This window comes from Neofelis nebulosa, chromosome 7 (assembly GCF_028018385.1).
Source record: "Neofelis nebulosa isolate mNeoNeb1 chromosome 7, mNeoNeb1.pri, whole genome shotgun sequence".
Taxonomy (NCBI): domain Eukaryota; kingdom Metazoa; phylum Chordata; class Mammalia; order Carnivora; family Felidae; genus Neofelis; species Neofelis nebulosa.
In genome coordinates, this window is record NC_080788.1 from 68,963,461 (window position 1) to 68,975,555 (window position 12,095).

General features: G+C 41.1%; 1 protein-coding gene across 5 annotated transcripts in view; it reads right to left on the reverse strand.

Annotated features, from left to right (window-relative positions):
- Positions 1-453: 453 nt before the first annotated feature.
- The window catches only part of FMN1 (formin 1), a 433,957-nt gene continuing 422,315 nt past the window's right edge, over positions 454-12,095 (reverse strand). For all 5 annotated transcript variants that reach the window (XM_058738290.1, XM_058738286.1, XM_058738287.1 and 2 more), the window contains 2 exons: positions 11,694-11,778; positions 454-9,264 (listed from right to left, as the gene is read on the reverse strand). In XM_058738290.1, the coding sequence (XP_058594273.1) occupies positions 9,220-9,264; positions 11,694-11,778 (130 nt within the window). In that variant the 3' untranslated portion in view covers positions 454-9,219. The remainder of the gene's footprint in view (positions 9,265-11,693; positions 11,779-12,095) is intronic.

Consider the following 12,095-nt stretch of genomic DNA (forward strand, 5'->3'; position numbering starts at 1 on the left):
TGTCATACCATCGCTTGAAAAGAATTCGTACCTTGTGCTTAGTGCTAGAACACAATACAGTTATATATTCTGTTCTGTTTCTCTAGTATAATCGTTTACCAACCCACAACCTGAAGTCACCAATACTTGTGGTTCTGCCTATATGCTCCCAGCTGGGGCAGTTCATCTTCAGGAAATATTGCTTTTGGGTCAGCCTCGCTGAGCCAATGCCTGGCTGGGTTTGTCTGGTATTAGCCTTGAATGCCTAGCTAGATTGCCCACTGTTGGTGGGGTAGACAGAGGAGGAAGAAGGAAACATGATGGACTTACCAAGACCCAGCTCTTGCAGCTCAGTAATACTGTACTTGAGCAGTAATGAGCGTCAGAGAGGACTGGCATTCACCACGTGAGAGTACTGTTGGGAGATTGTCCTGAAATGTCTCCTGAAAATAAATTTGCACAACACATCCAACAGACATGAAACCAAGATTTATTAAAATATCCTCATCATATTTACATTTGGAAGCCATGAATGCAGTTCTCTGCAAATTCCAAAAAATAGAGTTCTATCTCTTAAAACAAATTAACAGAGGTATCAACAGATTAGGATAAATATAATCTATCACAGAGATAGGATTCTTTGAATAGACAATCTACATGTTCTAACCAATATATATTATGTACAAAAATACACTTGAGATGGTGACCAAATAGTGTCAAGGAGGAAAATATATATATAGAGAGAGATACACACATAAATTTTCATTATGTACAAATCAATATTGGTTCCTTCATCCTTTCTTTTTAAAAATAAATACTTCATTTGGTTGCAAATGACATTTACAAATCCAACTAATGAACATTTCTCAGCTTTGACAAAATTAAATATGCAAACAAATTAGAAATACGTATTTTTAAAAATTTAAAGGGGAAAAGATACCTGAATTGAATTAGCTTATTACGTTAAAAAATATCCAAGAGCATGTAATGTAAGGTTTCATGCCTTTAAAGTGCCTTCTCATTTCTCAAACTGTCTTCATTATTGTTTAAAACCCTTTAGGATTGTATCTATAGATTGATCTAATATTTAATTAAACAGAAAAGCCAAGATGTTTCCAGGTCAAAAGACTGACTGCTTAGGACATGCTTATACTTTCTTTTTAAGCACTTTCAAGAGTGTAACAGTTACCGTTGATCTGAAAATACCACAAATTGTCAACATCCTGATCCAGATTCGTGTAGCTGTTTGGATCATGAGTGGAAGTAAGATTGGGGTGGCAATAGAAAGCCTATGATTCAAACTGTTTGCACAGAATTAAGTCAATTTGTCCAGCAGCACAGAAAAGTTACTTCGGATTCAAAAATTTGGTTTTATGCCTCATAGATGGTAACCTGGGCAGATGTATAACTTATCAAAGAATGGTCCCTAATTAGACAGTTTTAAAGTACGATCTGAGAAACTGAAAAGGACTAGAACCTTCCCCTCAACCTTCTTAAAATAAAGTCGAATAAACGAAAAAGAAATGTATTTTCCATCTCTTTTATGGATTTTCCCCTCTTTGCCTAAGTGATGAGGTGATGCTGACATTAACAAGAGGCAGCCACAGCACTGTGTCTCACTTGGTGACAGCAAAGCACCCCGTCCAAAGGGCTGGGGAGCAGCGCATTGGGTTTGAGGGGACGGAGGGAGTAAACATGCTGGGTCCTGCAGAAACTGAAAAGGTAAAGGCAGGGAAAAAGCTGTGGGATTTGGAGGAAGGGGGGGCCGGAGCACAAGTATCGAGGTGAGGAAAGTCAAACGAAGCTAGGTGCCAAAATGACTTTTGGACAGGCGTAGAGAAAACAGGAAGACCTGTGCGCAGCCAGCCTCATCAGAATGATTCTGAAATGTAAGAGTCCTCTCAGCAAGCACAGGCCACTTTCACTACAGTACCTGCTTTTCCAGCACACTGTCAGCCACTGACGAGTATAAGATATTGAGCGCTCTCATTTGCCTCATACAGATTCCTGGAGCTTCCCCTGAAAGGCTGCCAATGACACAAGCGTGGCAAAAATCACCAGCCCCCTCACAATGCATTGTATCAGCAAAACATTGCCTCTTGGCCCTGTTCAAATATTCCTTCCTCCCATCTCCTGCTCTTCTCCCACAACCCATTGCTTGCAATGTCCCAAGGCCATAGGAGACACATAACCGCATACATCAAATGCATTTTAGGAAGCAGCATCTGGGGTCCATGGTGTCACTAAGAAAATTAAGCCCTAAAGGACTTGAAATAACCTCCATTTGTTAGGCCTGATTCCTATTAGGAAGCTGACTGATTTCACTTAGGTTCTGGGCATGCAGCTTGATGCTGATTTTCCTGGCCAAAGCACGATCCCCTAAATCAAAGTCCAGGGCACCCTGCTTCCCACGCTAGTTTAAATGAAAAATCAACGAGAGGAAAAAACTATGGTGAATCAGTGACATGTTTTCTCTCAAAAATTATTCAATTTCTAATTTTAAAAGTTTCTGCCTTTTTAGGAGTATCTTAGATTGCTTCTTTAAAGGGGAGTTCTTTTTTCTTAATGCTTGTATTTGCTGAAGATTGTATCTTTTGCTAACAGTAGAGTATTTTTTGTGCCTTGAGAAACTGAAGAATTACAGAATTGAAAAATTAATGATTTCGTATAAACCTATCCTTTTGCTGCTGGACCCCAAAATCCCATGTGTCACTCCGGACAAATAGGAGAATTGCACCACCTTCCCCCTCATTCACAGATTTGTTTCCAAAGGAAATGGGTATCTTTGGAGGATTACGCAGAGTGCGGTCTCAGTGGGGCTGAAATCGCCTTTTTTACACCTTGTTGGTCAGATATGAAAAGTAAGATTACAGTTGGGGACAAGATGCCAAGAAGAAAGGGAAAAACAATGAGCTGTTTATAGTTCACTCAAACCCATCTAAAATGTAATGATTTTGAATCTCCTTCCAGTCTCTAATTGGGAAGAGTAGTACAATTTTCAAATGCTCTTTACCCATTTTTATGCATTGCCTAGAAACCTGGAATTCAAAATCCATCCCAAGAGTTACCAGAGAGTTGTCTGTTCCTGAACACATTTATTGTCCATGCCATAGGGAGGTAGAGAGCAATTTCCCTAGATACTCAGATGTCTATGCGACTAGCCTTTCATTTTGGAAAGCCGACCCAGATGAATAAACAAAAACACACTTGTTTCACGAGACAAGAATAGAAGTAAGCTCTGGAAGAGGTCTTATGCTTATAGTCAGTATAAGCATAAGATAACATAATGGCGGCTCTCACTATGTGTGGGGAGGAATATTCATTCTCTTGTATGACATCCTTACAGTTTCAAAGACAGAGTAGAGTCCCCCTTGGTATCTGCACAGGTAGAATTTAGGGAAATGCTCAGCCTACAAAATAGCCTAAATATATTAGAAGCTTGTTTACTCCATGGAGAAGAATGCCAAATTCTTTGGAGGTGAATTTCTGGCTGGAAATTATGGGCTCATTTGCATTTTGCTAGCCCAATGCTATCAAATTTCACACAAAGCATAAAGAAAAAACTAGCTCACAGAAGTATTTGGATTAGCTTTTAGAAAAAGAGGCAGACAGGTGTTTGAGAGAAGATTTAAAAAAAAACAGAAAATTTTATGAGCATAGATGGAATGCAGAAGGATAAATTAATGGCATTAGCTACAACTTTCCTATTTAAAAAAATGAGATTAAGTGTGTCTTCCCCAGATCACAGAATGGAAATGATGTTTATGAACAAGTACTTCATAGATGTAATATGCAATGACGTTCAGAGTTCATCCGAGCTCTAGACTGAAGTGAACCATTAGAGGAGACGATGACAAGGAAAAGGTTTTTTGTGTTACTGGTTATCACCAGGCTGGTTGAGAGAGGGGCTGGTGTAGAGGGGAAAAGAACCTGATAAGCTCTACTTGAGGACAGCTGGCCTGCTGAATGAGGCTTGATTTGCTTCCTTAATGTCTCTATTGGTAGAAGCTGCATGGGGGCTTTGAGAGACAGAGTTAGCTAGCTGCCATTTTAATATCTTCACGTTTCCAATTAAGTTGTCAACTACACAAATTTCCCAAATGCTAGGTTTATATCACAGTGTTGATTAAGAGTCTTGGCACAAATAAGGCTACTGAACTGGCTTCACGCTTGCATGTTAAAATGCTCTTGAATTCACTACTTCCCAGCAAAGAGTCGATTTGGGAGGGTTTGGTAGATTGCCCACTCCTCGGGAAGGAAAATAAAGAATTGTGAAACTAACATTCAGTGCCTCTAATAAGGTGTCAACAACCGACGGGTGTGCAGCAACGCCACAAAATGGGCCTCTCGGTCACATACAGCTGTGAGTAACAGAGCCTAGTTATGCCTGGATTCAATTGCTGATGGGGTTATAAATACTGTTAGGCAAGTCTGCAGCAGCCAGCTATGCTGAGGCCAGTTTCTGAAGGTGCTTTTCTTTAAGTGACTTTTGCACCAACAACAGAGATGTTTCCAAGTGGCTAGATTTCTCTATAGGTAGAAAATGTAAATATACCCAACAAGTAACTAGCATTTTGGAAAGGCTAAAAATGATTCAGAGTTTTCAAATATTGAATACTATCAGTGTGGCTGCAAGACTTCTCTTGTGTTGCAGACTTCTTCATGATGACAAAGTAGCTGACATGAATGAGAGTTCATTTCTTTATTCAGTTTGCTTTCTTCAGCTGAATTGTTCCTAAAGGTAGGATATCTAATATATGAAATGTGGTTTTGACGACCTTCCAGATGTTCCACACATTTATCAACTGCTCTAAAGAGAACCCAGACTAAGGGTGTTGTAATGGTCTGGCTACTTCTTCCATTGGATCACACTACTTCTCCTTGTATGTGGCTTTTAAAAAACTATTCAGGGCAATCCTACACTCTTTTGAATCCACACTCTAAAAATTGCCTGGTTGAGGCGAAAGTCTCAAGTAGGCCACAGACAGCTCTTACTCTGTCCACACTCATCAGCTCTCACAGCTGTTCCAAGTTTTTGTGCTCAGGAATTCCACAACACTGGAATTTACAGTATGTCCATTTTGTGTGTGTTTTAGAAACTAATAAACTAATTTGTGGATTACCAAATCTGCTGATGCTTTTTCTTTCCTTTCCAGCTTTCAGTCATTTTTTTGTTTTCTGATGAGAACAGGCAGAATCAAAGAAAATTATGCACAAATCTAAACTGCTTTATAAAATGATATATTTGATATTTGGATTTTTTTGGCGGGTGGGGGGAAGCTATATATTTTGGACTTCTTTCCTCTGCTCAACACAGAAAGCCCCATGTTGGTTTTATCTTTGTTTGGGGGAGGGAAGAGTACTACAAAATAAGCCGATTTAAGATGTTGGGGAATGAAGAATTTTCCCTGTTAACATTACAGTCTGGTTACTGGGAAAGCTCACAGGTCTGCACTGCTAATTCCCCTTGATATTCGGATTAGATGCTGTCTGTCATGCTGCTGCATGCAATGCTGTGTGCAATGATCTGTGTCCATGACATCAGGCAAAGGAAAAGCAAAAACGAAAGTGAGAAAATACAATATTCATGAAAGCAATAATTAAAATGAAAAGGCCCCCATTGCATACAGTATAATCTATGGAGAGATGTACAATCCCAGGCCAACAGGCAAATATTTACCAAAAATAACACATCTCTCCTGCTACATCCAATCATGGTCCTTGCAAGAACCATAGCAATGACTTCCATATCTTGTGGAAGGTTTCCAATACCACCACAGAGTTTTATTCCTTCCTTCAGTTTTTCCAGTTTCTTCACCAGCAGCATATAAGCTTTTCATTTAGGAAATGCCTTTCCTTATGGTTCTTAGGAAAAAAAAAAAGAGGTGCCAAAGGGGGCCTCAATACTTGTGCTTATTGGGGGACAGGCAGAGGTCCAAGTCTAGCACCCAATCTGGCAATTGGTTCCTTGACCATGCTGCCAGTTTGTTTTGGCTAGTACACCTTTCCACCACCGAGTTTCCTTATTCTACTTCCCAGATTTCAGAAATACTTTTTTTCATTATTCCTAAGTACTTGCAGTGGGCATTTGAAGAGACATCATAGGTGTCAACTCAAGGATTCAAAAGGCAGCAGGTCCATCATCATCATAATCATCTATTTCTGCTTGGCTACACTTTTCCCTTTCCATGCCCCTCCCCACCCCGATTGTTAAGCTGCCTCTCGTGTTAAAAGCCATACAGCGCACCCCCTTCTAACCTGATCTTTGACACCTCACAGGCCTGATGCCTTTTACCTGACATGTTTATACCATGCTTTAGTGTAATATATGATATACTTGTATGCTAGATGAGGATTGCAGGTTACTCATGCAAGAAACCAAGCTGTGATCCAACCAACTATGCTCTCGGATGTAATGACTCTTGGCTAGGAAGAGATGATGTTGCTTATAAGTCAAGGTTTGTCAGAATCTGGCTACTAAAGTTGGGTATGAATATCTGTTTAAACATAGAGTAGCAACACTGGCCACTCTCCCTCTAGTTTGGGGACGGCTGTGCTTAGAAAAGCCACTTACACCCGCATGCCTAAAATGCTCAAGCTGCGTAAGCGGTGCACTAACCACTTTCTCTCCATGAAAAGTTGCATTTAACATCATCTCAGTTGCATTTTAGGGGGATTATTTCAAGGGGCTCCAGGTTGTTTTAGACGGCCCAACTTGAACAAGCTCTTGCAAACCTTTACTGAGAATCAACTTACGTTAGAAACAAAGGCTGTGCCAACACCACAGTACATGTGTGAACTTGGGAGGCGGCATCCAGATACAAAATGCAGGATTGAAAATGGGTGAGAATAATGGAGATTCTGACCTAGTGTCTTGATACAATAACTTACTATATTTGAGTAGTGTGACAGAATCACCAGGTTTCCCCAACAGAGCAGGCAAAGTACAATCTTTAGAAATAGGTATTTTACTGCCAATTTTGACTCCGTCCATGTGGATTGAATCCAACTTGGGCTGCATTTGTCTATCACATTAAATGTTTCCACTCCTCCTTCTTCAGCAATGGTTCCCTGAGAGCATGTTCTTACAGGGTTGTGTGGCCATAGTGACAGTCCTGTTTACTGTCAGTGATTTTCTTGTGAGCATCTTCCTTAGAGACCTGAAGTGGACCACAGTGACTCCATTGAAAGTCCCTGCTGCTCTCGTTCATCAACTCTGTGGGGACCCATGAGGATCTAGACGTGATCTCACTGAACTCAAAGTTGATCCCCAAGGCAAGGACAAAACAGGCACTTTTCTTTTGCACGATAATACTAGAAGGAATGTCACAGGGCACAGGATGACTGTAAGTGGAATTTGTTTTAAATCGATGAATTCCTTAGATTTTCTTCAGCGTTAAGTGAAAATGAACAGAAACAACATAAGAAAGCAGCATGAAAAGTTTCTTGCTCACAAGCAACTCCTTTTAGTAATGGAAGTTCTTTACCAGCTTTTTGGTTTTGCTGGTCTCATCTCTTATTTTGAATCGGAAAAACAAAAACAAACGAAAAACCCCAACCGTGCTCCCATTTTCCTTTCTTTTGAATTATTAGAGAAGGTGGTTAGCACCTGAACAAATATGGCTTCTGTGATTTGATTTGATCCTGACTGCGTTATATTAGGATATAGTGCTGATTTAATTAGCTGACTATATTAGGGGGTCCCTGAGGGGGCTGATGATTGGCAGGCAGTCCTGGGTGGACACTCAGGCACCTAGCAAGTTGAGAGGTTCTGGGAAGAGCCTGGGTTAAGGGGCAAGGCTACAGATGGCAGCCCGATCAGGAAGGGTTTTAAGGTTCTCACCCCCCTCTAGACTGTCCTCCACCAACTGAAGGAGAAGGCTTAGACCTCTTTCCCTTCAGGACCCAAAATGGATAGTCTTTGATATTATTCTCAATTCACGTCTAGCCCTTTCTCTTCTCCTCTCACAAGATAGATTCAAAGAGAGGTGGCATAAGGAAAAAAGTGGCAGGGGAGAGATCCAAGATCATTTCCCTTATGACTCAAGGGGTAGTGGTCTTATGGGCTCCCAGGGTCAGAAAGAGCTGCCTGTGTGTGATATTCCACTCAAAGCTTAATATTAATGTAATCATCTTCTTTTCATTTTGATGTAAAGAACTTTTTTTATGCTCTTAATTTTTTTGACATCAAAGACTCTTGCTACAGCCTAGGTCACAGGCCTGTTGGTTGAGATCATGGTGAAAGACTGAAAGTAGCATTTGCTCTCCTGTCTGGAAACTGCCTCCTGAGGTTGGTGGGAGAGGTACAGCCACAAGCACACAGTCCCAGAACACGATGCAGAGCTGAGCTCAATGTCACCGTGGCCTTATCCACTCACGAACAGTCTGAAATGTCAAGTCTGCTGTTACTGGATCGCTTGCCCAAGCAGGTACTTTGACCTCCAAGCCTGTGTGGCTTGGTTATCCCTGTTTTTTCCAGAAGTTAGGGTGCAGAATTTCTGCTGGGCAAGGAAACCACAGCAAGCTTCTATAAAAACAAAAGAATGGGTCTTGCTTAATAGCTGATGTCAACTCCTTGTATCATAATTTCTTTTCCACCCATGTATAATTCCATCTTCTATCCTTTCCATTATATGAATAACAACAACAACAACAACAACAACAACAACAACAACAACCAAATAACCATTTCTCTCTTCTGGAAAATACATAGTCTTGGACCTCTTAAATATAGTTTTGGTAAGCTCCACATTTTTGGTGAGAAAGGTGCTTCAGGATCTTCCTGGAACAGGATGAAAATTAAGATCAATTGTCAAAGCAGCAGTATGTAAAGATCAAGGCTTAAGTTCTTGCACGGCAATTGTCATAAAAGATCCTTTTCTTCTGTCACGAGTTTATATATATCAAGCTTTGGTTAGAAAGCTTGAAATCACCGCTTTTAAAGATACTTGGAAAATCTTGGTATTTCTTCTGGTCCTGTAATGGAGTGACTCTGGACCTCTAAAGAGACAATAATCAATATTCCTGCAATGGTCCTGTAAACAGTTTCTCATTGTTCCTGTGGCCTAACAGGGGACTTCCTTAAAAAGGCACGGGGTGCTCACTGCAATGACCTCAGAAAGAGATGAGCAAAACAGACATTTGGTGACGTATCTTTCAAGAACTTCCTGCAGCACCGGTGTTGCAAAGGACCATGAAAGAAAATACATCGCGTTGCCATCATTTTCATATGTCTCTGTATTAGTTGGTGGTCACACTGGCTTCCTTCTGACGCAGTCTTTCCTTCTGTTTTTTGAGGGGGAAAAATGAGTTTATTATCATTCTTTTTTCTAAATTTTTATCTTTCTCAGATTTTGGTAAATTTCTCAAAGCGTTGGTCTAAAATGATGAACAGTGTTGTACTCAATGCCCAAGAAATGCGAGTCATTCTATCCCTCTTTCTGGAAATCCTCAGTTACCTACTCCTCCCACCCTATTACCGTTACTTTCCAAAAACAAACAATGAATTACCAGCTAATCAATCAATTATATCCACCTAAAATACTGACCTTTCACCATGCTAGGCTGTGCTGTTCTCTTCCTCTGTGACAAAGGTCCTAACGCTGCAGTGTCATTCAAAGACTCCTCTTACCCCAATGCTCAGTCTATTCATGGAAATAGGGAATGCCTATGGAATCGTTTCTGAAGAGGCTGGATATGAAACAAATCACCATTTCCAAGTTGAAACCATCTGCACACGGTCAACTTGGCAATACTAAACAAAGGCCGTGTAGAAGGGAAGATGAGCAGATTTAATCCACACATCAGGGAGGAAGCTCCTATTTGCCATGGATATTCTTCTCTGCTCCCCCAGAGCTTCCTTCCCAGGGACAGCCTTCTAAAGAAGGACATCAAAGTGCACTGGCAAGATATGAATACAAATAAGAAACCACACAACAGAACATGGGCCCTCACTGTTTCTAGGACTTCAGAGGAGTAAAATAATAAGCATAGTGAGAATGGGTCTGTCTGTCTGTTTGAGGTGGGCAAATAAAAGGCTAAAAAAAAGAAATGGAAGAGGTGTACTGTTTTGCACAGAGAGGCCTCTTGGGAGCAGATCCTCATCTGCTTGTGATCTATGAGATGCGACGCACTGAGTTACTAAACTGGCCTACATGTAAACTTACGCTGGTGATTTCTAAACACCCATCCTGCGTTTGGATCTCAACTTTGACCTGTGAAGTTGAATAAGGAAATCAGTTTGCAAGCTCTTGCCTAATTTCCACCCAAATAAACAACAACAAAAGACAAGTTGAAGATCACAACTGAGAGCTAACTCACAGCGGAGGTCGCCTATTAAAAAAATTTCCACACTAAACCCACTGACAGGGCTGAATCCATTCTGTGCCTCTAGAAATAAGGTTTGGCTGTAAAAGTTAAGACAGAGGCCCAAACAAGAGGGCTGGTGAAAGGGGTAGAAGCTGACCAAGGAGGAAGACAAAAATCAGGGTTGAGCTCACTGCCACCAAAAATCATACAAGTGCAGGTAATGAATACGTCATCAAATGGGCACAGAGGATGTGCCCATTAGGGGGGGAGCTATGTGCTCTGACTGAGGCTTTCCCCGATCGAGTCCGATGACTCTGACTTCCCCACTTCTCACCCAACATTCATTTAGCTCCTGATAGGGTTGTTATGAGAGATACCACAATCAATCAACGTAAAAAATCTTGCTTTAATAACTGAAATTTCACTTAGATGGCCAAAAAATTTTAAGTAGCTGGCAAATGGTACAAGTACCTGAAAAGGATAAAAATGAGTAGCTGTGGGACACTAGGAGACAGAGAAGGTAGGGTCTGAAAATCAAACTGAGGAGAGTGTTCTCTTGAAGAGAGAACACTCATTGCTGTTCTCCAGGGCAGGGCCAACTAATGCTGCCAAAATTTGTAATGACAAGAAAAACAGCTAACATTTTTAAGCTCTTATAATCAGGCACTTTGTACATCTCTCAGTTTCCTCAAGGTAACCCCAAAGCAAAAGCAGTATTATTTCTCTCTTTTTACCAAAAAGAAAGAAGCAAAGTGATTTCACTCAGGTTTTACAACCAGTAAGTGGCTAAGCTGGGATTTGAACCCTAACACCTCGCGTTCCTAACCATTTAGCTATTCCGACTACTGTTTCTAATGTATAGGTAGAGCTACATTGTGAACCTTCCCGAATGGGACTATGGAGGACAATTTCCCCTCACAGACTGACTCCAAGTTTCGAGGCCAGGGAGGATGTCAGGCACCAAGACTCTGTGCCAGGTTTTTGTTATCCATTTGGGAAGTGATCCTAGGTAGGCTGTATCTTTTTGCATCTCGGTTTTCCCAGTTATCTAAAGAGCATAATCTCTACCCCTTTCTTAAATGCCTCAACATTTTGGGACAAAGGCGCTTTGGGATAAGGGGGATGTCGGCATGGGGTATGGAAGGGTGTAAAATGGCAAGTGACTAAATTTGCTCCACCAGGAAACCAGCTTTGTTGAGTCTGCTGGGAGAACACAAGAAACTGTGTTTGGTTCCTCGCTCCCTGCTCCCCTATATTCTTTCTTACCTAAACTAATCTGCGATGGGGACTGAGAATCTGGATACTGCTCATTCCTTTGAGTTTTGTCCTTTAAATTCAGACACATTCCTGGATACACCTCAGTTATAATGAAAAATCTTGAGGTTAGGCTGAAAAATGCATCTCACCAGACTAGCTGTGGGATTGATTTTCTTCGTCTCCACTTTCTTCTCTGACGTCAACTTGCTGACGGATTCCTGAGCCATTTTCAATCTGAAATCAAAACAGGGAGGGGGGAGGGAGGGGGGAGGGAGGAGGAGGTGAAGAGAGGAGGAGGAGAAAGAAAAAAAAAAGGAAGAGGCCAGCTTAAACAGGAATCCAAATGCTTTTGAATTTTAACCAACTGGCAGTTTGGAAATACAAGGAATGGTTTCTCAGTGCCTTTGATTATCAAATTCAAACACTAATTAGGTGTGAAGGCATGTTTTCTATGTTACTGAAACTGACTTTCCTTCACTGGCTGAGAGGCTCACATAGATGACTTCAGAAAGTCTGTTTCTGTGACCAATGCAGGAGCGTCTTCTGATCTG